The 25,583-nt window shown below is 31.9% G+C and overlaps 3 protein-coding genes across 10 annotated transcripts in view; 1 reads left to right on the top strand and 2 right to left on the bottom strand.

Annotated features, from left to right (window-relative positions):
• The window catches only part of LOC145934955 (very long chain fatty acid elongase 4), a 24,692-nt gene extending 13,277 nt beyond the window's left edge, over positions 1 to 11,415 (bottom strand). Inside the window, exon 1 of the mRNA XM_083035889.1 lies at positions 10,899 to 11,415. The gene's annotated coding sequence lies outside the window, so the exon portion shown is untranslated. The remainder of the gene's footprint in view (positions 1 to 10,898) is intronic.
• On the top strand, positions 6,054 to 19,163 carry Alka (glycine receptor subunit alpha alkaliphile). Of its 7 annotated transcripts, none has more exons than XM_083035882.1 (12): positions 6,054 to 6,654; positions 10,036 to 10,177; positions 11,850 to 12,028; positions 12,630 to 14,727; positions 15,715 to 15,785; positions 15,866 to 15,965; positions 16,101 to 16,255; positions 16,334 to 16,489; positions 16,864 to 17,004; positions 18,234 to 18,463; positions 18,581 to 18,709; positions 18,786 to 19,163. In XM_083035882.1, the coding sequence occupies exons 4-12, from the start codon at positions 14,657 to 14,659 to the stop codon at positions 19,038 to 19,040; spliced, it is 1,308 nt and encodes a 435-aa protein (XP_082892008.1). In that variant the 5' UTR covers positions 6,054 to 6,654; positions 10,036 to 10,177; positions 11,850 to 12,028; positions 12,630 to 14,656; the 3' UTR covers positions 19,041 to 19,163. The 7 variants fall into 7 exon arrangements, with proteins under 7 accessions (XP_082892008.1, XP_082892006.1, XP_082892010.1 ...); XM_083035880.1 differs by having other exon boundaries at positions 9,971 to 10,177; XM_083035883.1 differs by lacking the exon at positions 6,054 to 6,654 and having other exon boundaries at positions 9,553 to 10,177; positions 12,630 to 12,771; positions 14,609 to 14,727.
• On the bottom strand, positions 19,078 to 25,490 carry LOC145934950 (periodic tryptophan protein 2 homolog). Of its 2 annotated transcripts, none has more exons than XM_083035874.1 (15): positions 25,208 to 25,490; positions 24,047 to 24,159; positions 23,836 to 23,930; positions 23,582 to 23,710; positions 23,210 to 23,480; positions 22,870 to 23,057; positions 22,506 to 22,755; positions 21,841 to 22,345; positions 20,930 to 21,267; positions 20,700 to 20,847; positions 20,362 to 20,530; positions 19,953 to 20,096; positions 19,773 to 19,847; positions 19,466 to 19,685; positions 19,078 to 19,376 (listed from the first exon to the last, which is right to left on the bottom strand). In XM_083035874.1, the coding sequence occupies exons 3-15, from the start codon at positions 23,918 to 23,920 to the stop codon at positions 19,232 to 19,234; spliced, it is 2,667 nt and encodes an 888-aa protein (XP_082892000.1). In that variant the 5' UTR covers positions 23,921 to 23,930; positions 24,047 to 24,159; positions 25,208 to 25,490; the 3' UTR covers positions 19,078 to 19,231. The 2 variants fall into 2 exon arrangements, with proteins under 2 accessions (XP_082892000.1, XP_082891999.1); XM_083035873.1 differs by lacking the exon at positions 25,208 to 25,490 and adding an exon at positions 24,456 to 24,551.
• Between the last annotated feature and the right edge of the window lie 93 nt (positions 25,491 to 25,583).

Below are 25,583 nucleotides of genomic sequence, written 5' to 3'. Positions count from 1 at the left end.
CCAACAATACGGTATCATCGCATCAAGTCAAACAGGTATCAAATCACCCTTTTTATCAAGCTTAAACTAAAAAAATGACAGAGAGAAAATCATCTGCAACTGAGTTATATTAAGGGGGAGAAAGCAAATTATATATATGTATATATATATGATCATCTTCAACGAAAATCTTTGTAATCAATTAATCTTAAAATATGATATTTTTTAATTTTTTTTTATATACATACTTTTTAATTTTTATCTTTTAAATAATGAAAATTATTTTGCAAGAATCTACTAAAGACTATAGTTAAAACAAAAAATATTATATATATTTCATAAATGCAGAATAAAAAAATACACTAAATCGATTTTGAATTTGAAGTATATTATATAAAAGCACATAACACTTAAACATTAACTGCGCGATACAAAACAGAAAGTGTACGTATGTATACGCTCGCGAAAGAAATCTAACTAATATACCCCCTGAAGCAAACTTTCATCCGAGCACATTTTTTGGTTGGCTTTTCGCCCAACAAACCGACCGGATGCTCGCGGAGCAAAACAAGTTTGTAAAGGGTAAGATGCTCTCACAACCATCTTTTAATAAGATAATGACGCAATTAAACGGAACCACGACACCGAGGAAATTCCGTCTCTTACTTCTTCAGAAGTATTACTATAATTTTGTACAGTTGTTAATTCATAAAGTGAAGCTTCGCAAAAAAACGAGCAAAGTAAAAATCATGTATAGGATAATTCAAAAGTTATGGAACAATTGTAAAAAACACAATCTCTTTTTAAAAAATTAAGAATGCAAATAATTTTTTTTTTTATATATATATATTTGTTTCTCGAAATGTTATTTAAAAAAGGATTAATAATATCTTTTTTACTTCTTCCATAAAGAATCACATACACACATCTTCTTGATCACACTTACACAGATATTGGTTGTCTTTGGCTACTGATATATTAATAATTAATATCATTTTCTTTATCTTGTCATAACAATTTTTACTTAATGAATTATGTTTAGAAATAATTTTTTCTAAATAAATAATAAGGTCACTCTCTCTGCCAAAGTTAAGGCATTATCAAAGCTCCTGATGACTCTCGCTACAGCGGATTATGACGTCAGTAGGAGAAATCAGGTGTCATTTTTCTTTACAATATAAAACAAGACACTAACATGGGCGTAGCCAGGGTGGGGCAGGGGGGGGCATTTGCCCCCCCCCCCCTGACACCCTGACACAGAGAAGTAATTTTAAAAAAGTAAAGAAATGTATCTGATGTCTGTAATACAATTTACAAAATTCAACAAATAAATCCAGAGTTTGACAATGAGTATATATGTTCTGTATAAACAAAGAGAAACTGGAAGAAGAGATATTAAAAAGATTTTCCGAAGATCAGCGAAGACTGGCTTTAACATAATTATTAAATTTATTTTTATATAAATTCTTATACAAAAATAAATAAAAAGTTTAGTTAAAATAATAAAAAATGTTATTAGATTTTATTTGATAAATTTTTGCCTCCCCCTAGATAAAATCCTGGCTTCGCCCATGGACACTAAATAATCTTTTTTCGCATGTCACATTCGCGATTAATAAAATAAAATCATAAAACATGTCACAAAAATTTTTTTGGCATCGTATAAAAATTTCTATTAATTCTCATATTAATATATATATATAGTGGACCTTTTTAATTAAAGAATAAATCTTATATTGTTGTTCAAAAGAATGTAGAATATCTTTAAATATTTATTAGTGAAGCTGAAGTCTAATTTACAGAGCACTAAAATAAGATATTGAACGCAATTTATACGAAACGGTACTCTTGGTCATTTACTTCAATAAAACTCTTGGCACTTTGAAAGAAGAGTTCGCTTTTTTTTTTTTTTTTTACCGAGCATCTCATAGGTGTTTGGAAAGTGTCACACTTTAGCCATTGAATACCGTTATGTCATCATGATAATGAGACGTTTTTGTATCATATTTTAATATTATCGATAACACATTATATTACTCGCTTATTGTACTCCCTTTATTCGCGAAAAATCGTAAGCGTTAACAGCAAATATTTTATCGTAGAAATAAAAACTAACGCTATCACTATCACTTACATATAAGAATGATCCAGACCTAATACACGTGGTTGAAAAGGTAACGGGAAGTCTTTTATAAAGAATCTTCATTCAAAGACGATTCAATAGGCAACGACCCACTTGTTTATACGGACGAAATATCGATCATCGCCGAAAAGAATACTCCAATGCATGTAATTTTATACATTCCAAAAATGTACTATTGATTTACTAAACTAATATATTATTACCATGAATTTTTATTGCCGTTAATTACCTATTATCGTAAATATATTTTACATTTGTTCGACGAAGAAGTTACCGAATTATAAAAATTCGTTTTCGACGAAACTATACAAAATACTTTTTAATTTTATCAATCAAGGGATCTACTTAGGGCATATTATATGAAGTACCTCTCTTCCATACCTCATGTGTCATGACGTTTCTTCAAATCATCTTACGAGACAAACGTGTCGCATCTTCATGAATAATCAGCGCTTCACAAGCAGAACATCTCTTTTAAGCTGAAAAAACGCAGAATGCCACATGTTGTACGACCTCGTTTGTCGCTTTGCACGGTTAGTCAAGGCAACAACCTTTACACGCACTCTCTATTTTATAGCTGGCTGAATAAGTGATTAGAAAAACAAAAGATTAGAATTATTTGCGTCGGTGCGCCGCGCTTCTGCCACTTCTAGCAATTATCGCGAGTAATGCGATACAATTTCAAAGCCTATTATGATAATGAGCACGAGACGCGATTAAAAACGCGTTTATTTCTATTTGTCACGCGACACGCGACAAAAAAATAAAAAGGAATATTCAAAATGAATATTATTTTTTTCTAACAAAACCAATCTTGACAAAATTTGACACAGAAGTAATATAAAGCTAAAAAATAAAAACTGAATCGATAATAATGTGGACTTTTACATGGATTTTTTGGCAAAACCAGAAAAAATGTATTCTTATGATATAGGGGCAGCTCCACTCGATTATTCTTTATTAGTGTTTTTTCATAAGAGTCAATGATTTTCATAACATCTTGTGTGAATGATCCGAGTATACGTGTTGGAGTATGCCTATTTCATACATTATTGTGCTTTTAAAATACCTCGAAGACATCAACTTGAAAAGGACTGTTTAGAAGTCATCGAATCTGAAGAGCCCTCAATCTGAAAAGGACTTTTGATGAGGATCTACTCATAAGTTCTCATTATTATTAATGTAGTTTTTAACATTTAGCCTATTACTTATATTACTTCTGTAGCATTCGAAAATTGACAGAATTGGCACTGACGATGAGTATACTTATATTTTATAACGCAATATTAGATTGTTTATCGAGCAATTGAATTTTTAGTAGCCGATAAATGACTCAAGTACGTAAGTAATATTAGCGTTATATATTTTTTATATAATGATATTTTTATATGTGGAAAGAGAAAAATTAAATAAATGAAAAAAATATTTAACAAGACTCTCATTATATTTTTCTCTCTTCCTAAATTTTTTTATTATTTTTTATTGTCAATACTGCATCCGTGTCGTCTTATAACAGAGAAATGCTGTTGATGTAATTAAACGTCGATATTTACGCACTGATGTGATAATATTCGCATTCCAATTGTTTTATGCATGATGTTATGACATTATGACGTCCGCAAGTCTAAAATCGTGGCGTATAAAAAAATTGCATGCTTGCAAAAATGTGATGTGATTGATTCGCTTATCGTCTATCGTTATTGCTTGTTTTTCTATGTGTCACGGTTTTAACTTATAAATATAAGTTTTATGCAATGGACAAAATAAACTCGGTGAACACATCATATAGATTTTAATGGTGCATAGTTCCCGGGAAAATGATAACTGACACACTTTAGCTTTGGCACGTCTTGCGGAAATGTATGAAACATTGCTTAAACACAAATTTAAAAGGAATAATATTTGGCGTCTCCTTAAATATTTGTCGGCCGTTATAGATCTTCCGAGAACTCATCACACATTAAATAATGTCAATATACCTTACACTTGCAAGATTAAAATTCTTGTTGTAATTCAAATCACACGTAATTTCCTGTAGATAAAATATAATGCTTGAATCTCGAAAAAAAATCCGCAACAAAGACTGTCATTACGATCAGAATTATATTTTACATTCTGGAACATTTTGTACGAACGGGAAAAAAATGTAATTTATCGTATACACAATACAATTAAATATCTTTTTGACGTGTATAAAATAGCTGGTGCTGTGACCTTAAAAACAGTTAGAAAAAAAAATGATTAAAGTTAGCCAACACTGATAAAACGGACTATAAATCTACCCAATATTTGCTCTTGAAAAATGATCATAAACAGTTGTACATCGCGCAACTCAAGCAATGTGTGACTCAAAGACGTCGTAAAAGTGTCTAATAGACAAAGCAATCTCGTAGGCATCGTTCAAGCTTCTGTATATCGTTTAAGAGAAACTGGATATAATCGATATATATTATCTTGTTTTACAAGAGAACACTCGATATGATTCGAAATTATAGTTTTTTTAGAGTCGATTTAAAAATTATAAGAGACAAATGTAGACATGTAAAATTACATGTAACGAATTTCTAAACCTACAATTGCACTAGATGATTACTTTTTCGATTTATTCCTGTTCACACACAGAACTCGCAAAAATCTTTCGATATGAGAATAATTATCCCAATTTTCAAATCCACATGCGTGAATCGAATATTGTCGTCCACAATACAAGAAATTCGATCACGGTATAATGAGTGAAACTTTCAAATAGTGTGTTCTTACGATAACCAGTCTTCAGTTAACGCCTGGTTGAAACGAAGGGAAAAGTTGTTCGATAGAGAGTGGTTGCACTTCCTTTCTCCTGCATCAAATAACGAGGATTGTATCTATCGTAATTATTGGCTCTAAGACAAAAGCCTGGGAGTAATCTCTTTAAAATCTAATTCTTCGTGAAATATATAATGCATCAATGTCTCAACACTTTCTAGTTTTAATATTTTATGAAATAAACATTAATACAAATGTCTAAATCCTTTTAAAATCATATAATGCTTTTATTTAAGTTAATAATTCCATATAAGTAATTTCATTTCCCCATACATATATATATTTTTTTTTTCTAATTTTAAAAATATTAATAATATGCGTTAATTGAAAAAAGTGTGCAATTTTTACATCAACAGCATATAAAAAAGAGTGAAATACTATACGAAAATTGAATATGTGGATAGTCTCACATTGCACAACACGTGTCGTTCGAGATTGAGAGGCAAGAGAAGCAATATTTATCTAAAGAGCATATTGATTAGAGAAAATTTAATTCCATATATAAATGATATAATATAATCTATATAATATAATCTTGTATATATACATTTTTTATATATAAATTATAAATTTATATTATATTTTATATTATATATTTATATATACATATAATGAATAATATAATATAACTATGATAATAATATAAATAATAAATATGATAATATGAAATATGAAATATACAGAGTGTTTCAGGAGGGATAGTCAGCATTCTAGGACTTGGTTGTACACATCATTTTAAGCAAAAAAGTTTATATAAACATGTGTCTTATTCTGGATGGTTATAAAGATACAACACGTGTTCAAGTTTAAGAACGAATGCATTTATTAACTTATAGTAGAACCAAATGCTATGAAACAATTATATTAAATTTTTGTATTTCATATTAGAATTTAGTTCTAATAAGTTAATAAATGTATTCGTTCTTAAAACTGAATATATTAATTGTATCTTTCTAACCGTCCAGAATAGGGGGGACACATATTTATATAAACTTTCTTGCTTAAAATGAAGTGTACAATCATGTCCTAGAATGCTGACTATTATAAATATTTCTCATTTCGTTTAATCTAACCGTATATAATTACGCGCGCGAAGCGAAGTTATATTATTCTTTGATAATAAAATCTTAAAAATTGCAACGCATGCATAAAAATTATTATTGCAATCAATGCATAAAAATTCAAAAAATAAAATTTTCTATTCTTCTTTTGATCAAAATACCTATACACTTTCATTAGACTCGCGCGTCTCCATACATCCGCCACACTGCACGGCTCGCGCGAGACTGATCATCAGTTTCGCGATCGCGATATCTCGCACGAGAATCAGTCTCGCGCAAGACGCGCAGCGTGACGGACGTATGTAATGTATTAATCTGAAAAGGCTAGAAAGAGAGAGATGTTTTCGTCGGGTTCGGTTTATTCTTGGTTGTGAAGTTGGGTTTCGCCATCAGTTGGCGACACCGCTGCGAGTCTTGCAGTCGGTGGTGGGGATTAGTCTCGTGCAAGACGTGCAGCGTGGTGGACGTATGAGACGCACGCGTCTAATGGAAAGAATAGAAAGAGAGAGATGTTTTCGCCGGGTCCGGTTCATTCTTGGCTATGAAGTTGGGTTTCGCCGTCAGGTGGCGACACGCTGCTCAATCAGAAGTCAGAGTCTTGCGGTCAGTTTCGCGCGAGACGCGCAGCGTGGTGGATGTGTATAGACGCGTTAATCTAATGAAAGCGTAAGTATTTTGATTAAAAGATTCTTATAGAAAATTCAATTTTTTTGTTTGTATTGTCTATTAAAGATTTAAATATTGAATTTTTCCTGCATAATTAATTAATATGTTATTTTATACATGCATTGCAATAATAATTTTTATACATGCGTTGCAATTTTTGAGATTTTATTATCAAAGAATAATATAACTTTGCTTCACGTAATTATATTTAGTTAGATTAAACGAAATGAGGAAATAAAAATATAGAAAGAGAGATATAGAATAATATAGAATTTCATATTTTATATCTAATTTCATACAAGGGAATAATCTTATATTTATTATTATATATACAAATATAAAATTATAAATTATATATGTAAATAATTATATAAATTATATAAATTATATATTTAAATAATTTATATATAAATATAAAATTATATATAAAATTTATATATAAAGTTTCTTTAGTTTGATAATAACATACGTTAAAATGTTATAAAATTGGTAATAACATACGTTTTTTAAAATTAGAAAGAGGATGCATTTTTCCATTAACAGAGAATGAAAAGTGAAATACTATACGAAAATTACTGTGTACATACATATGTATAATACTGTGTATATCTATAACATGTATAGATAGTCTCACGTCGCAAAGCATGTATCGTTTGAGATTGAAGAGAGGCAATATTGACCTGCTGATCGATTTCACTGCTAGTTTCATATATATACATACATGTTTATGCCATATTTGAAGTTATTAAATTTCGCTTTCTATGTAAACCGCATATACCGTAATGCGTGCGATATCCTTAGTCTTACTCTCTTCGACCCTAGCCTGAGAAATGGATGCAATTATCTAAATCACAGATGACAGTACGACGTTCACGTAGACGGTCAAAGAAAAAAAATTAAACCGATATAATTGATAAAGTGAAAGCTGATTAATTTTTATTAGAATATCTCTAATTGGCCATTTCTTCCATTTTTCTTTTTGCATTTTCGCCAATCGGGAATGTTAATGACGAAAACGACTACTCGAGAAGCGTACCATAACTTATGTTACAGCCACATATATATTACTCCATTGTTTAGGAAAGCTTACAAATTTAATTTGTTATACATATATTATCTTTCTTTGCAAAAACACTGTTGTAATTCAAACTCCATTAATTTTTGAACTCCACAGATTTTATTTTCCACGAATTAAAAGAATGATGATAAATAAATAACAAATCAATAAATAAAATATATAATTATTATTATTATTTATTTCTCATAGTCCTTGCCTTTCGGCTTAGGACGAACTTCCGGTTACAAACATTTATAAACATTGTTACAACATAATTCACCTTCCAATTCCAATACACCTCCATATCCATATAAACAACATCGATTATAAACTATAAAATATAAAATAAACTAAACTAAATTATAGTACCATAAACTAAGCTAAATAAACTAAATAAACTAATTAATCAAAATTAACAAAATAAACTGAACACTTATTACTTTTTACTTTACATTTCTCTAAATAAAAAATATAATAAAATAGTAAATATATAATAAATATAATAATATAATAATCGTAAATATAATATAATAATAATAAAATTTAATAAAAATATTAATTATTTTAAATTAAGCAAAATATTTCAGTTAATTAATAAATTTTATATTTCTTTATATACATTCTGTTACTATTATAGCTTCATATCATTTTAGTTGCATAAACTATTATCGCAGCGAAATCCACTGGAGAAAGAGAGAGAATCTCCAGTTCTACTCGTAAATTTAGAAACTGAATGCATTATTCACGCATTCTGTTCAAAATTTTAACATAGCCCCCTGTATAGCTGTAACATTAGCATGCCATCAGAGACTGTCTAATCGCTTCGCGAAGAAAAGAAGATGAAAATCGCGTTTCGATTCAGCGATATACGTAAGACGGCAAACCGGTTGGAGGCTGGCGCACTTTCTTCGATACGTCTCTAACGTTGGCCATGATCACCTCACTTTCGAGGTCAATGTCTAGGCTCGATGTGTACGCCCGTGATGCGACTGATGCTTTTTGCATCAGCGCAACTTTCCTTGATCGAAGTACAAATGTCAGAGCCGCGCGACTGACATTTTATAGCGCGCGTGATTTTCTCATTTCTCAACTATTTACTCGGATATTCACTCCGATAAGGTGTTTGTTGAAATGTTTCGCTAAAGTTTCCAATAATATTTACCGATTAATATTTGAGATTTGTAATAGAATTAAACATTGTTTAGAGAAACAAGGATATCAAATTTATGATTTAATTATCATCTTTCTGTGTTTATTCTTTTATATAACTGATAAAGTTATAAAAGTTATTTATTACATATAAAATGTGAGATCAATAGATATGTCAAGTATTGTACATTCTAATTTATTCGCCGTTATTTATATTTTTACTACAATAAAAAAAATATTTATTATGCGAGACAATAGCGAACCGTAATTATCAATTTAAAATAAGTGAATATCGAGAATATAGCAGAGTAGCAAATTTTTCGATCGTAAAAGAGCATTGATCTCGTAATACGCGTATCATTTTTCTCTAGTGAACTGCAGTGATTTCTCCGCTGCACACGGACTGGTATGTCCGGTGGATCTAGCAAAGGAAGAAGCAGCGAAAGTAAATTTCTTCGGAGATAAAATCGATACAAAGAATGCCTTCTCTCGCATCGACTTTACACACAGTGACATAAATTAAACTAATATTAGTGGCGTAATATTCGCGCCAAGAGCGATTCGAAGGATTCCTTCGACGAAAGCATCTTTTTTTCAAATTAGAAAAAAAATTCTACATCGAAAGAAATCTATTTACACTTATAAAATATGCGCTTTTGCGCTCTTTTACCGCGTCAAGTTCATTAGTCGAATCGCGGTCGTGCATGGGTGGACTAAGTCGCTTTAACTGCCTGAATTGCCTGAGTTATTGTGATGCTTTCTACTGTCACATGTCACATGACTAAGTACGCGTTTGACCGCGTTTGAACATTTCGTGTCGTCTCATTAAACGTCATAAAATGACGGGCAGTTCGAACTCCACACTTCGTGCCTTCGAACAGCATATTAAATAAGAAAATTGTTTATACGAATTACCAAATGTGCACGGCCTCAATCGAACGCGAGTCATAATTCCTTTGTTCAAGATCGTCGATCATCGCGATGCAAAATACGCGTTCTTCTTCGTCATACATCGTTTTACGAATGATTACTGGCTATTATATTTTTATTTTACTTTACTCGCACAGTTTATGTTTTAAATATAATAATATAATATACATATAATTAAAGATCCACGTAAACTATTTTGTATTACTACTCTTGGAATGCACTGGTCGAATCGGACAAATCTGCAGCCTATAATATAGTCACGTGAGTCGATGACCGAGATATTAAAAGTAAGACGCATGAACACAAATGACGAAAGGGGCTGCAAGTTGGTCGATAGAACGTAAACTACAGACGACGAGCCATTCGCGGACAAGTGACAAGTGACAGGTGTGTACGTAGGTAGCCTTTATATGCAATTACGGTTGAATAACCGCGTGAAAATTTTCATGTCAAAATTCAATTAACATTCAAATTGAACGCGAATTTAATTAACATACGAGATGCGATGCGGGTCCGTATAATGTAACGAGAGAATCATGCGTTTTCGATCATTTTCGTGTAAGCTTTCTCCAGAGTTACGAATGAATAATAATTTGCCTTGAATGAATATCGGTGATAGTTTTCGCGATAGGATTAAAATATAAATCGGGCCCCATAATTTGCATCGATCACTCTTGCACAACTAAAAAAGGGCCTGTGCAAAAATATACAAAAAAGTAACGCTATTAAAATAATTCTTTTTCTAATTCTTTTGTAGCATAATCTATATTAGGCACAAGATTGATATTAAGAATAAAAGATATGTCGTACTAGATTATACTGTTTAAATTAAATTCACAGATGACATCTAATAGATATCTGACGCTTCAGAGAAATTTCTTTTCTACAATTATAATCTCCGATCGATATTTTCGTTCGAATTTTTCATCTTCACCATTCGATTTAGACTAGGAAAAATGTTGGCCCTTTAATCCGAACAGCAAGTTTTACGTTAACGAAATCTCTGTAACCGTACTCTGTAATCGACATACCTTTTATGTGAAATGAACAAACTCTTGCCGAACATATTACACCGGAAAACCGGTCGGGCGAATCAGCAATCTCTTACCCAAGAGTATCGTTGCTTTCCGCTGATTTCTCCGACGTGATCTACGGCGAATGATCCTAAGGTCGGTCACGCACGTCCCTGCGCTCCGAAGCGATAATCCTCGTCGACGGTGCAACCGCCGCAATTGCAATGTATGGGAATCCTATTAATTCGCGACTCTCTCATTCGAGAAAGGGTCCATCTGCATAGTTATGTAGTTACACAGCGCCAGCTCGCCGGTCTTAACCGAATGATCTCAGGCATATGGTGTAGCGAGTTTTGTTCAACGTTCAACGACGTTCACCATCATCCATCGTTAGCATTATATACCGCGGATCACACTCGCGGACGGACGACAGCCCCTCGATTAAACTCGCGGGAATCGAGAATAACGCGAGACACACACACGTGTCGTTTTCGCGATAATTAGCTTTCACACTTGCGACATCGCGCTTTTCTGGTCGCGTCTCTCCGAGAAAAGCTCGACGGAGCGATGTTCTACTCCTGGCTTTTCCTCTGATCGCCGAGAGTGCAGGCGCCGGCCGGCCGCCATCATAGAAATCAATACAACCCTTAAGGGGAGCTTACACCGTGTGAATTTGTGTTTATATGTATAGGTACATATGAAATTTCGTCGAGCGAGACAATTGTCGAGTTTGATCTTTTGAATACGCGAAGAAGAATTATTTATATAATATTTCGTATTATTTTCGGGCTTTTTTTTTATCTCATCGTTGGGTATAAATTAGGATCACTTTCGCGTGTCGAAAAAATTGAATTTGAATTATTACGTATATACGTTTCCGACTCGTCAATTGTATAAACCCAGTCATCGATCACATAACTGTCAGTAACCATCGAAGTAACCGTCAATAAGCGTCAACCTTTTCACTTTTTATATTTACAAAGCTCATGTCTATCTCCTGTCGAATTAACTCTCCGAATTAAGTCTGATTTAAATCTTTCTTTCAGGAATAAGTTGGCGTTAAAATACATTAAACGTTGGAGGCGAATAACGGGGACAATGGTTCAAGAAAATGTAGATATGCGCAACAGCTTTCTATGTGTAGATTTTTGTCTTTTTCATCACTTCACCTAGTGTCCGCTTTACTATTTGCCGATCCACCTACGACATCCTTTCAATGATAACAGTAATCAATGTCTTTGAAGTTGAATATGTATATTATACCGATCAAGAAAATTATTATTTTTCTGACATTTTAATAGCGATGGTTAACTCGAGTCAATATTTTGCTTCCACTTTCAATCTCAATTCTCAGCCTAACATCTATTTTGATATATTTTAAACAATTCGATCATCTTTTTTGTAAACTATTTAATCTATAGTTTTGCCGAAAATTGCTCTTTTAAATCTTTAAAGAAACTGCGTTCATTTACTGCTTATTTGAGATATAAAATAAGAGCTCAATTTTTATATAAATTAAATCTATCGAAATCTTCTAGAATCTATAAACGTGAGAAAATTGACGTATTAAAAATAGAAGCAAAATTTTGATTCAAAGCTGCATAAAGAAATCAAATTGTTTAAGTCAAGCAAAATTAAATTAATTTAACATTTCCACTTACAATTAGTCTTGCTTTTGGAAAAAAAATAAACTTGAAGACGCTTTCTCAGCAAACTTCAACTAATTTGTACGACTCTTGTCATGTCTTTGGGATTTAATAACAGTGTTCTTCTTTAAAGCTTCTCGATTTAAAAAAAATGTGAAAATGACCGGTTCTTTTTGACAGGTAATGATTTAAATGGGAAAGTTCGGGACCGCCCTCGTCTTGAGAAATGCTCATCAGCTGTTCACATCGGTGGCAAGTATCGAGGATGCAACTGGAAGCTTTTAAGATTGATAAAAAATATGAAGAAAGAGCGCGAACATAGGTAAGATTTTTAAAGCTGGACGCGAAATTTCTTTGGCAAAAATAAAATTATCTCTAAAAAAGACAGTATGTAAAAAATATATTTACATACCCTACTTTTTGAAGATAGAAAAAAATTACCGTTACAAAAAAAACAATTTATTCGATATGCCAATGTAAATGAAAACGCTACACGTTCTCTCTGATGGAAATAACAATTTTTGCAGCAATATTTCTATTTTTTTTTCTTTTTGCGCGAATTATCTCCAAAATAAAAAGTACGCGAGAGAAAAAATACTTTCTCTCTCATCTATATATTATATATATGTATATTCTATTTTATATTATTTCACGCCTTTGTACTTTCGTGTAAAAATGTTGCACTATTGAAGAGACGTCGCGTTTCTAAGTCTCTTCTAATCCGAAGAGAATCCAAAGAAAGGGTGTCGCTTCTCTTTCCCATCCCATCATCTATATATCTCTATGTCCTTGAAGAGGAAAGATGAGTAAAGAGGAAGAACGAAAGATATCCCATCGGGGCCGACGATCGAGGTCGGGTTTTAGACACGTGGCGTCTAAATGGACGGTACCGTTGCTCAGGATGCGGGCAGAAGGAAAGGGAAGAAGACGCGTATACCGTAGCGAATCGCAATCTCAGCGCTTCCTCCTCGCTTCATTTGCGAAGCCTTGCATCGGGACCGGCTATCCGTAGCCAGACCAGACGTTTATACTGACCCACTCTCACTCTCACCTTTCTCTTTCCCTCCGTTTCCTCATAGATTTTCTCCTCTCGAGAACGGCACCGTCTTCTCGCACGCGTTCTATCGAAACGATAAAAACGTGTATACGTATGTAACTCTTTATAAAACTGCATAATTTGCATGCTTCAATATAATTACACAAAGAGAGAAAATATATAAAGTAGAAAGTATTGTAAAGTTGTAAATTTAAAAAATTGAGAAACAATAATTCATCGAACATTTTTCAATCATTCGCTCGGATTTTCGCAAAGATTTTCAGATACACAATTTGGTGTCAAAATTAAGAAATTTAAAATCAAAGAATTTTCGAATTTTTGCATATAAATGTTTATACAAAATTTCTCAGATTAGATCGAGTACGAATCAGATATTAAAATTGACAAATACAATTTGGCGGATTCAACATGTGTCTAATTAATCTGTCCGCAGTTTAATTATGACAGAGAGAAAATCCATTATTAATCTCAGTCGTACAATTCCTTTCACAAATTCCTTTTGAGAGAGATTCTAATAATATGTATATATAGTTTGTTTTAGAACAAAATATTATTTTTTAGCACTTTGAATATCACAGCTATTAACATAATAAAAAAATTAAATCACTTTCTTACAACTTTAATCTCAAGAAATGCTTGTGACATTTCTAAGACCAAAATTAATATTGATCATAAAAAAAGGATTGCAAGAAATGATTTTCTTGGATTTTCTTTCTAGTTTACTGTTTAAAAATTAAAGTGTACTTAGAGTCTCATTGTAATAAAGTGAATGACGCGAAAATGCACAAACGAAAGAACGGCACGTGTTCTGGAACTGCAGCTGCAACCGCAGAGATTGTCGATAAATCTCATTAGCAATTCGGTGTTAAAAATCAGAATGGCATGACAAATATCTTTTGTAGGCGCAGCAAGCGAGCGCTCTTCTCGACCGCATGATGTAAATAAAACGCCTAGATAGATAAATCGTTACGCAATTCGTGTAAAGCATAATTGCCTCGACAAGTACAAGCGGATAATGATATTTGCAATTGGACTAGATCGCGCATAAACGACAGTTAATTGATTATAATTGCCATGTTTCGCGCACCGCACGGTGACAAAGGATGCTGAAGACGTCACCGTCAGTCGCAAACCACGACGTCCAGCTACGATGAAGGACATACTTCTAGTAGTTCTGCTTCACCTGTGCTGGAATTCTCTCCCGGAAGTGTGTTCCTCGAGGTAAATGACTTCGTACTCCTTTAAACGTCATTTTCGCCTCATTTTCGCCTCATTACGCACAGCGCGACAAAACGACGCCGTGTCTTTTATCGCTTTCGAAAAACGATGTAGCAAAACGTGTGCAAGTAATTTTGCGCTTGAGAAATAAAAAAAAGAAAGTTCGAAGTGACACACGCACACAAATTTGCAGCAATTTCTTATTATGACGTAAATTTGCGCTGCATTATTTTCAATTAATGATTTTCGGCAACTTGTGTGTGTCAGATTTATTTTGGAATTTATACAGATTAGTTTTTTTAAATTAGAATTACATATATTATATATAATTCTAATTGAAAAAGTAAATTAAAATCAGCACAAATTGCAAAATAAATTTGACACAAGTTGAAAAAAATTAATAAAAAATAACGTAACAGAAGTTTATATTATAAAAAAATTGCAAGAGTTGCAATTTTATAATACATTGCATAAACACAATTTGTAATTTTTCAAATCAGCAGGAAACTTAACACTATTTAACCTTCCTATAGCTTCATAATCTGGTTGAGCTTATTTATATTTATGTAGTATTATTTATTAATTTATTTTAACAAAACGCGTACGCATGTACTTTCGTATAAGCTTCTTGTAAAAAGACAAATTTTTTAACTTATCGTTCCTGTGTTTTTCAACAGATAACAAACACATCTGTCTGCAAATAGATACAAACCCAACTCGTTAACGACTTCTCTCTCGCGCGATCAAATAAGTGTTACCTAACGGAAAGATAAACATCGCGATTCTATCTCGAGATTGCATATAAAATCGTATTGCAAGACAATTTTTTTTCCATATTTAATTTTTTTCGAGAATTTTTAATGCGTCAGTAACAGATATATAATGCAATAATTTAAATAAGAATGAATGCCGACAATGATGAATGAGCAAATTGAGTTAACAAAACGTTCACAAACAAAAAATTTCAACACCATAGCATTTTTTTCACAGCTCATACAGCGAGAATGTCAACAATTGCACTATGACGTCGAGGCTATTTCTGCCAGAACGTTACGTCAAAGGTAAAGTGCAGCTTATAGTGCGTTTCTAATAGACAATAATATATATAAAAGAAATAAAATTTTTAATTTTCTTTTTGCAGAAATTAGACCACCGTCAGAAAAGGGTGTACCTGTAGTAGTAAACTTTAACATTTTAGTAGTTGACATTAATTCTATCAATGTTGAAGATATGGATTTTCGGTAAACTTCACTGCTACACAATTTTAAAAAATTAAATAAAATTATGTACATATATAGTTTTTTAATTAAAAATAAAATACAAAATCTGTATAATTAAATAGAAATAAGAAATATTATGAACATATATATTCATAGTGTGGACATGTTCGTCAGTCAAAGTTGGACAGAATCTCGATTTGACATGCCTCAGAATGTTTTTGAAGAAGACGACGATTATGTCATACTTCCGCCAGACATCTTCGACAATCTTTGGCAACCGGATCCATATTTTTTGAATTCGAAAGTTTCCGGTAAACATAACAAACAGCAAAAAAAAAACATTGTCTGTGATTTAAAATATAAATTATTTCATACTAATAATTTTTCAGAGATTGCGACTTTAAGCCACAAATTCTCGCTAGTCACATTATATCGGAATAAAACCGTTAAATATTCTGCACGAATTAATGCCATTGTCGCCTGTCAGATGGAATTTCAATTATATCCAATGGATATTCAAATCTGCCCAATTTACATAGAGAGCTGTAAGCCTTCAATACACGTATAAATAAAAAGTGATTAATGATGTGTAAATTCTCACATATTTTTATATAAAGTACTATTTTTTAAATTCAATATTTGTATCTTAATTTAACACTTACAATTTTTTAATTTAATATTTTAATTTAATATTTAATTTAATTTAATATTTGTAATTTTAATTTAAGATTTCTCATGAAAAAAAGTTACATTTTTTTGGAATATATGTATTGTGCACGGACAAACTATTTTACTTATTGATTTATCTTTAAAACGGAGGACTAAAAAGTACGAAAAAAAAAACGTGAATATATATATATTCTCGAGTAAGACTCCGGTAAATTTGTTCACTCGTTACAATCCGGATTATTTGTCACAGTTTCCTACAATCAGAAGAAGTTGCGCTTAAAGTGGGGCGCGGGTGGTGTTACGGTGAATCCCGAATTGAAGCTCTTGCAATATGACATCGGGAAACCTGCGGTACTCGAAGAGACCATAGATTATATGCACGAAAAAAATGGTATATATCTAAAAAATTTAATCCCTTTCTAAAAAAGGCATTATTGACATTGTTGCTTCTCTGCGATGCTAATTGGCTGTCACGATTCGCGTTGTGTGTTATATTCATAGCATCGAGCAGCTGTCATCGCGAGGATTAGCAGTTTGACAGTTTGATCAAAATAAAATTAAATAAAATAATATATATTATATTTTAAATAATATGTTATAATACTTTAAACTCGATTAATATTTTTGACAGTTATCAGCTGATTTCTATCAAAAAATATTAATCGCAGATAAAGTATTAAAACATGTTAATTACTTACAAAATATTATTATTTTAATTATAATAATATGTTGTAAATAATATAATGTTATAATATACATACTTATATAATATATACTTTGTCCGCGATTAATATTTTTTGACAGAAATCAGCTCATAACTGTCAAAAATATTAATCGAATTTAAACTATTTAAAATATGAAAATATATTTTATTTAAAACATATTATTATTTTATTTAATTTTAATTTGGACAAATTCAAATTGCTAACCCTCGCGATGATGAATATAACGCACAACGCAAATCGAGGCAGCTAATCAACATTGCGAAAAAGAGGCAAAAATACTTGCGAGAATCGACTTATGCCTTTTTTAGAAAGGGACTAGAATAACACAAACGCGTGCGTCATTCCTCGATTTTATGTTAAAAAGAATGATACAGAAATTAGTTGAACAAATTAACATTTCAATCAGCTGATCTCTGTCAAAAAATATTAATCAAGTTTAAACAAACTTTCTAAATTATCATTCTTTTTTATATAAAATCGATAAATGGCGCGCGCTTATGTTGTTCTAGTCTTCAGTTATATTTTTTTTTTTCAATTTGGATATAAACTTTAATATATAAAAAACTCGCAATCCAGTTATTCAATTTTATTGCACTTTTTACTATATATGTATATATATTAAATCAAACTTTTAAAATTCATCCAGAAAAAAAAGTTCATATATATAATCAAATATATATATATATATATATATATATATAATTATATATATATATATAATTATATATAAAATATATATATATTGTATATTATACATAATATTTATATATACATATATATATATATAATATTATATATATTATATATGTAGTTTTTATATTATAATATAAAAAGAAGACTTACATACGCGTCCCATGAGAAAGAGCAATATAAACTTGAAAGATCATTTTCGTAGGAAATTTCTCACGATTAGTAGTCTTCTTTCGCTTCGAGAGACAGATCGGCCACCACTTGATACAGACGTTCGCGCCCTCGACTCTGGTAGTGATGCTCTCTTGGTTTAGCTTCTGGCTGGGCTTGGACGCGATTCCTGGTCGAGTGGCTCTTCTGGTCACGAGTATGCTAACACTGGTGACGATGTTCACCGGACTCAAAAGCGACATTCCGCCAGTAGCATACATTAAAGTGAGTTTGCGAATGTACTCCAATAGTCTTATCTTCGAGCTCTCCGTATAATGTAGGGCATGCCCTCATATATTTGTTTTCTTTTGTACGAAAATTTACAAGAGTTTATTTATACAGGCACTGGATGTCTGGATGGCTGGTTGCATGATGTTCGTATTTGCGGCGTTGGGCGAATTCGTCGTCGTCAAGGTGCTCGACTTGCAACACGCCGAAAATGATTCGCAAAGTTCCACGGGATCTCGTTCGGTTCGATAATTATACAATTATCTCATCAGATAATTTTATTAATTGTATCTCATCTTTGCTGAATATTAATTTTTAGCGATTAACGACGATGTATAAAAGACAGAGCATCTGGGATGACGAGTTTATTTACAAGATTAAACCGAAAAATAAGCGAAGTGGTCGACCTCTGCTACCAACCCTGTGGACGCCAGATCCGGAATATCAGATGACGCAGACGCGTAAAACTCGCTCACAGAAAATAGATTGCTATAGCAGAATTGTATTTCCTATACTCTTCCTACTTTTTGTTGTTTCATACTGGCCGATAGTATTGCTTAAAAAGGCGCCGTAATAAAACAAACGACGCAAATTTCGATTATAAATCTTGCGTTACATGCAATCCACAAAATCCATTAAAATTTCTTCCGTACCTATTCAGATACATGAATAAATTAAATTAGAAATATATTACAAATTTGTAGAGATGGGATCTTTGTTCGGCATTTTTTTGTACATTTCGTATATTTTTTTCATTCTATAAAATTAATCGGTATCCATTTCTTCTATGGAAACATCAAAGAGAGATTCATTATCTATCTTGCTAGCGGAATGTTTCGATTTATTTTTTGCAGATTTTAATTCCCCTAATCTCAGTATATAGCTTATTGTGTATTGATTAAAATCACATCTGTAAGAAAAGAAAATAATATTTCCAATTATTTTCCTATTTTTAGTAATATATGTTATAACAATCAAGAAAATATAGTATAAACTTACATTCTACTCAAATCGTCGTATTTCTTCTGCATATTCTTATGCAGCATTAATAATACCGGCATCTGAAGTGCAGTATTGGTTCGCGATCCGTGTTTTGTAAGAATTATTTCTATCCATAGAAGATAGAAATGTATATGTCTGGTTGATTCCAGTTCGGACGCAATAAATCTCAATAGCTTTTCTACATAAATATCTGGCATACTCGTTGTCGTTAATTCAACTGTAACATAATGAGAAAATAGTATATATATCAAATAATTGATAAAATCAATAGTATATTTAATTAAAGATGTACATAAACTCTTACTTTCTTTGTATGGAACAGCTTCTATAACTTGTTGTGTTAATAGTTTCTCGTTTAGTTTCAGTGCCATCATTAATGCTAAAAGAACGGTATAATTGCGTGTTAAGCGTATTATTAACATAGGTATCTGCATGGTATTCGTTTATTTTATCATCATTAATTCTGGCATAAAGATGTTTATACCTTTTGCATAGTCGCGTTCGTTAAGTGTTTCTTTTACGGTATCCGGAGTAACTCCAAGCTCCAATTGAAACGGATCGAACATCAATCCAATATCCAAAGAATATATCAATAAACCTTCCGTTGTTGCTGCAGCCCATGCTTGTCCTATTTCACAAAAATATGGGGTGAGTCATTTAATTTGACCACTTTAAATCATTAGTAAATTATTCGTTGTATGAAAAAATATAATAATTTTATACTAAAAAATATGATAATTTTAAACGTTCGATAAATAAAACAAGATAGCGTAAAACTGATTATTGTACTATATATCTTCCTTGATACCATGCGACTTTTAAAACATTTTTTCATGCAACGAATTTTGTAATTAAATTGATTACTTCAAAAATTGACAATTATTTATTTTTACCTGTAGGAGAGAATTGTAAGCAAAGTACTCTCACTTCCGGTTTGACTCTCCTGCTTGCCTTATCACCACTCCTAACACCTGGTAATCGTAACGATATGTTTCCGCCTTCACGATGCTCAATTAAAGCTCTGTTTCCAAATTCGGACATATATTTCCTGTTTATAACATCCTGCCAGAATATAAATAAAACGATTAGCATTATAATAGCATAATAATTATTATAAACTTAATAAATAATATTGTTTTTGCGATTAATTGCAAATTTAAAATAAAAATATAATAAATTTAAAAGATAAAATAAATTTAATTTAAAATATAAAAAAGAAACTGTTCCTTACATCCACGCCATCCAGAGATCTATTCTGAGTGATTTCATATTTTTTCAACAATATTGACTCTTGAACATTATAAATACACACGTTCTTGGAACGACCACCGGCTAATATACACGTACCATCGGCCGAATAACATAAAGTAGTGAAGGCTCTGAAAAAATAAGTATAAATATTTAATAATTAATTGAAACATTATTTGATATGCATAATGTTTCTTACGCCAAACTACTTACTTGCCCTGCAAATTTTTCTTTGCTGTAATAAGGTCTGTTTTAGATCTACCGGCGCCTAAATCGTTTCTGCCCTCGATGAAACCCGTTTGTCTTGCCGTTTTACACTCGAAAAACGTAATCTGTCCGTCTAATGTAGCGACAGCAATCTCCTCCCCGTTCGGTTTATAAGTCACGCACAAGGCGTCAGCGATTAATCGTATAGTCTCGTGCGCGGAACCGTTCTCGACGGCATTCCATATTTTCACTGTCTTATCCCAGGACGCGGACACCAGTTCCGTACTAGCAGGATTGGGATTGAATGCCAAACTTGCGATAGGTCCTTCATGACCGCTCAATATCTGAAATCATATATTTTACTGCACATTATCAATCGCATAGAGTAAAAACAGAGAGAATTTTCTTTTAGAATTTATCCTGAAAATCATGGTAATCGTAGGACAATATGGTATGGAAAGAAATTTATGAGAACTTCTCTGATTAATATTTATCACAAAAAAAATATTAATATCTATCACAATAAAATATAAGATATGTTTGATTAATTAATTTTACTAAAATATATAGTAAAATTTCAATGATTTTAAAATATGTTAAAAAACTATGTTAAAAACTTAGGATCCTTTAAGTATTTTTAATAGAATAGATGCCAAAAGTGATAAACATAAAATATTTTATATAAATTTTACAATGCAGCATAATATTTTCAATCTAGATAATTTTAACATGCAGCATGGTAATTTTCGGTTTATTACCAAACATGATAAAATTTTTGTAGTGAATTTTGCGGTAAAATATAATATAACGAAAAATTCTCTCCGTGTATAAGTATAAATCAGATTGTACACTGGCGAAAATTAAACTCGCGCAATTCGCGCACAATATCGACGATAGTCAAAATTATACACGCATACCTCCAAAAGAGTTCCGAGTTTCATGCTCCACAGATACACATCAAAGAAATCTTGACCACCCGCCGCGATAAATTCATCACTCTTGTCGATCGCCAGGCAAGAAAATTGCACCGGCCGTGGCGAAGTAAGAGTTCGAAAGTTCCTGTATCTCGCTAGATCGTAGGCTCGCACCGTTCCGTCCAACGAGGCAGAAGCGACGAATTTACGATTGTGGCTGAACAACACGCCAGATATCGACGAGGCGTGTTCGTGAAACGTGAGCGTGCAAAATCCGCTCAGCGTATTCCATAGTTTGACTTTCCCGTCGTCGCCACCTGTTATGATATATTGGCCATCGGGACTGTACGCAAGACAGTTCATATTAGTTCTATGCCCTTGCTGTTTCATGGCGTATGTCTCGCTCTGCCATTCCCAAACTAGTAGCTGACCAGCGTGAGAACATCCTAAAGCTATCCAATCTCCAGTAGAATTTAATGCGATTGACGAAATGCGTTGTCGGGAAATACTGTAACCATATAAAGTAATTTTAAGTGATTTAATAATCTCTAATATAATAAATGTATATAAATATATATATATATATATATATATATATATATATATAGTATATATATATATATATATATAGTATATATATATTTTTTTTTATACAACTAAGATCTTACCTTAATGAATGGATCAAATTGGCATGTGGCATTTCGTATAAATAAAATGAACCTATATTAAAACCCACAACCATTATACGAGTGTCCTGATGATAAGCGGCTGCAGTAAGCCTTGCTTCCTTATATTGCTTCTGGACTTCGTTTTCCAAATAAAAAGTAGCTTGCTTTCTGTAACCTAGCATTTTAACTTTTGTCTTTTCGATATTTTCCTCTTTTATAATATCCTCTTCTTCATTTTCCAGTAAATCATCTAAAATACGTATTTTTATAAATAAAATATTTTATTTTAGTCTTACAATATAATTTATAAATAATACGAAAAATTGAAAGATCTTATATAGAAGGATATAGAAAATTTCATCACCTGATTCTAATAATTTACGTTCAGCACGCGCCTTTTGCTTTTCTGTTTTCTCTATAATCTTTTCTATATCAATATCATCCTCGCTATCACTTTCACTATCTTTAGGCTTCTCTTTTTTTGCGGGTGGTTGCCATTCAACCCAATCGTCCGGGTCAATCGTGCATTCCCACACAAAAAGTCGGCCATTTCTGTAAAAGAAATCCTCTCAAAGTTTATAACAGCGTAACTTACTTATACAAAATATTTCAGAAATATAATAAAACTATTTGTGAAGTAGCAATAATCAAGAAATTATCAATTTACATTTAATAAATAAATATTTTAATCATTTCATACTCACTTGCTAATAGTATACATATCATAATCTTTGTTTTCAAAGAAACATGCCACTATTACATCAGAGTGACCGCCCAATGTAATCCACCTAAGATTCGCATATTTTTGTAAGCTATATATCTTTATAGTGGTATCTTTTGAACCGACTGCTAATAGTTTTGAATCAAAGGACCAACTAAGGCATGTAGTTTCAGCAGTGGCTCCGTGAAATGCACGTTCCATAATAAATGGATTATAATTTCCTGTTTGTAAACCTGGTGCGTTAAAAACAAAAACTGAAACAAAAAGAAAAAAATGTTATTTTAAATAATAATTCCAAAAGTTATGTATTTTTATAAATACAGTTTTATGTTTATAGCATTTGATGAATACTTACCACCACCTCCTTTACAAACGGCAAAATATTTTCCATCTGGGGAAAACTTTACACGCTTGGGACGCCCTTTAAATCTATATTTATGTAGAATAACTTTACTTATCAAACTAATTATATGAGCTTCACCATCTGCAAATATATAAAGTTATACAATTATGTTTTCTCTCTTTTATAAGAATTCTTTAAATTCTTATTAAATATTATTACAAATCATATTTCTACAATAAATGCACATATACAAAAAGAAATCTTACCTGTATTAATGGCAACTAGCATACTGCCATTTGGTGATATATCGATAGTAACATAATTAAATCTGCTTTCCACAGGAAGCGTCATAGATTTATTGCTGGAAATAAAAAATTATTCTTATATATATAAAACTTTCTAACAATTATCATATAACACTTAGAGAAACATTTTTTTTAAGCTTTTAGATATATATGCTCATTTTGCTATACCTACTTTTTTAAATCAAAAATTGTAATTCTATTGCCTACAGGACTAATCACTGATGATCCATCTGGAGAAAAATGTAAGTCTCCTTTACGGTAAACTGTACCAAGTAAATTACTAAACTGTAACAGAAAAATAGAAAATGTTTTTTATATATATGTTTATATTTTAAGTACATTGTTTCTTTTATACAATTCTCGACAACGCGCGACTATTACTCATAATAAAATTGATTAAACATAAAATTTATTGAAATCAATAAATTTATTATACTTTCAATAAATATATGAAAAATATAAATTGTTTCATAGAGAGGTTAGAAACATCACATGCTCGAAACATACAACTTTGCGATTTAACACAAAAATAAAATAATATATTATGTGTATAATAATTTCCCAAGCAATTAGTATTTTACCTTGTATGAGAATTTCATTTTGTCTTTCAATAATATCAAATATTAATAAAAAAACACGTGGCGAACCACAAGAAATATACAAACTCCTTATATTTTTAAAGAAGCATGGAGCATGGAGCAATACTGTAAAGTGATTTTATCACAAACCACAAGATGGCTCTTTTGTAGAATCTTTACTATGAGGGTTTGAGTCTTCGCTAGGCATTTATATGAATTTCTCTTTGAATTTCTGTACAAATAATTATATATTATATCTCAATCATATGAAAAATACCAGTTGTGTGATATATTTGTAATACATTTTTTGTCGAGTATCTCTGATAAATCAAAACGATATCTAAAGAATTAAAGATATAATTGTTTGAGAAATAAAGATTATCGTTGATAAATTCTTCGACATTGATAAAAATGATGAAGCTAATGGAATTACGAATATACTCGATATTTATATTCATATAATAATATTAACAGATCCGAAACAATTAAATCTACCGAAATATACTGTACGCAAATATATCGTACTTAAATGTTCTTTCTTCATAATAGGAGTATATAATTTTAGGTCAAGGATATAATACGAGCATTGAATATAGAAATCGCTCCGGCATATATCAATGAAATAATTTCTATTTTCCGAGAGACAAAACCGGACAAATTTCTCAAGAGAATTTTTTCCATATGTGTCTTGCTACGCCTATAAATCAGATTTTAATATTAATGATAAATATACTACTCTCTTTGAAATTTCTCACCACGCAATCACTCAGCACTCAGCTGATACTGGCAGTTCGAACACGCGGTGTCATGTGCCTGTCTCGCGCGAGATTCGCCGCGAGAAGTCGCCCTGAATCCCGCGAGATATCCGCGGGCGGATATCCCGTAATCGTGGCGGAGAAACCTCGCACTTGGGAATGTCGTGGTGTGCGAATAAAATTCTCCGCACGAAGAAAGAGAGACACGGGACGAAAATCGCGAAGGGAAAACGCGCGTGTGTCACGCGCTCGCGACGCCGAAATCGTGCGCGCCGGCGCGGCCAATCGGCGTCGCGTACGTCAGGTGGTGGGGATGAGATACGGGGGCCGATTGGCGGCGGGCGCTAGTCGCCGACCAATCGCGGCGCGAGTTGGC

This window comes from Prenolepis imparis, unplaced genomic scaffold, assembly GCF_030444845.1.
Source record: "Prenolepis imparis isolate NDT839.2.m4 unplaced genomic scaffold, iyPreImpa1.0 SCAF_4, whole genome shotgun sequence".
NCBI classification, from domain to species: Eukaryota; Metazoa; Arthropoda; class Insecta; order Hymenoptera; family Formicidae; genus Prenolepis; species Prenolepis imparis.
This window is presented reverse-complemented; position numbering and strand designations above follow the sequence as displayed.

Coding starts and splice junctions, on each gene's coding strand:
- Alka (XM_083035886.1), top strand. CDS start 14,657: ATGAAGGACATACTTCTAGTAGTTCTGCTTCACCTGTGCTGGAATTCT. Junction 17,005..18,233: donor TTATATGCACGAAAAAAATG/GTATATATCTAA, acceptor TCATTTTCGTAG/GAAATTTCTCACGATTAGTA. Junction 18,464..18,580: donor CGCCAGTAGCATACATTAAA/GTGAGTTTGCGA, acceptor TTATTTATACAG/GCACTGGATGTCTGGATGGC.
- LOC145934950 (XM_083035873.1), bottom strand. Junction 21,268..21,840: donor AACTCGGAACTCTTTTGGAG/GTATGCGTGTAT, acceptor ATATGATTTCAG/ATATTGAGCGGTCATGAAGG. Junction 19,686..19,772: donor AGCTGTTCCATACAAAGAAA/GTAAGAGTTTAT, acceptor ATTATGTTACAG/TTGAATTAACGACAACGAGT.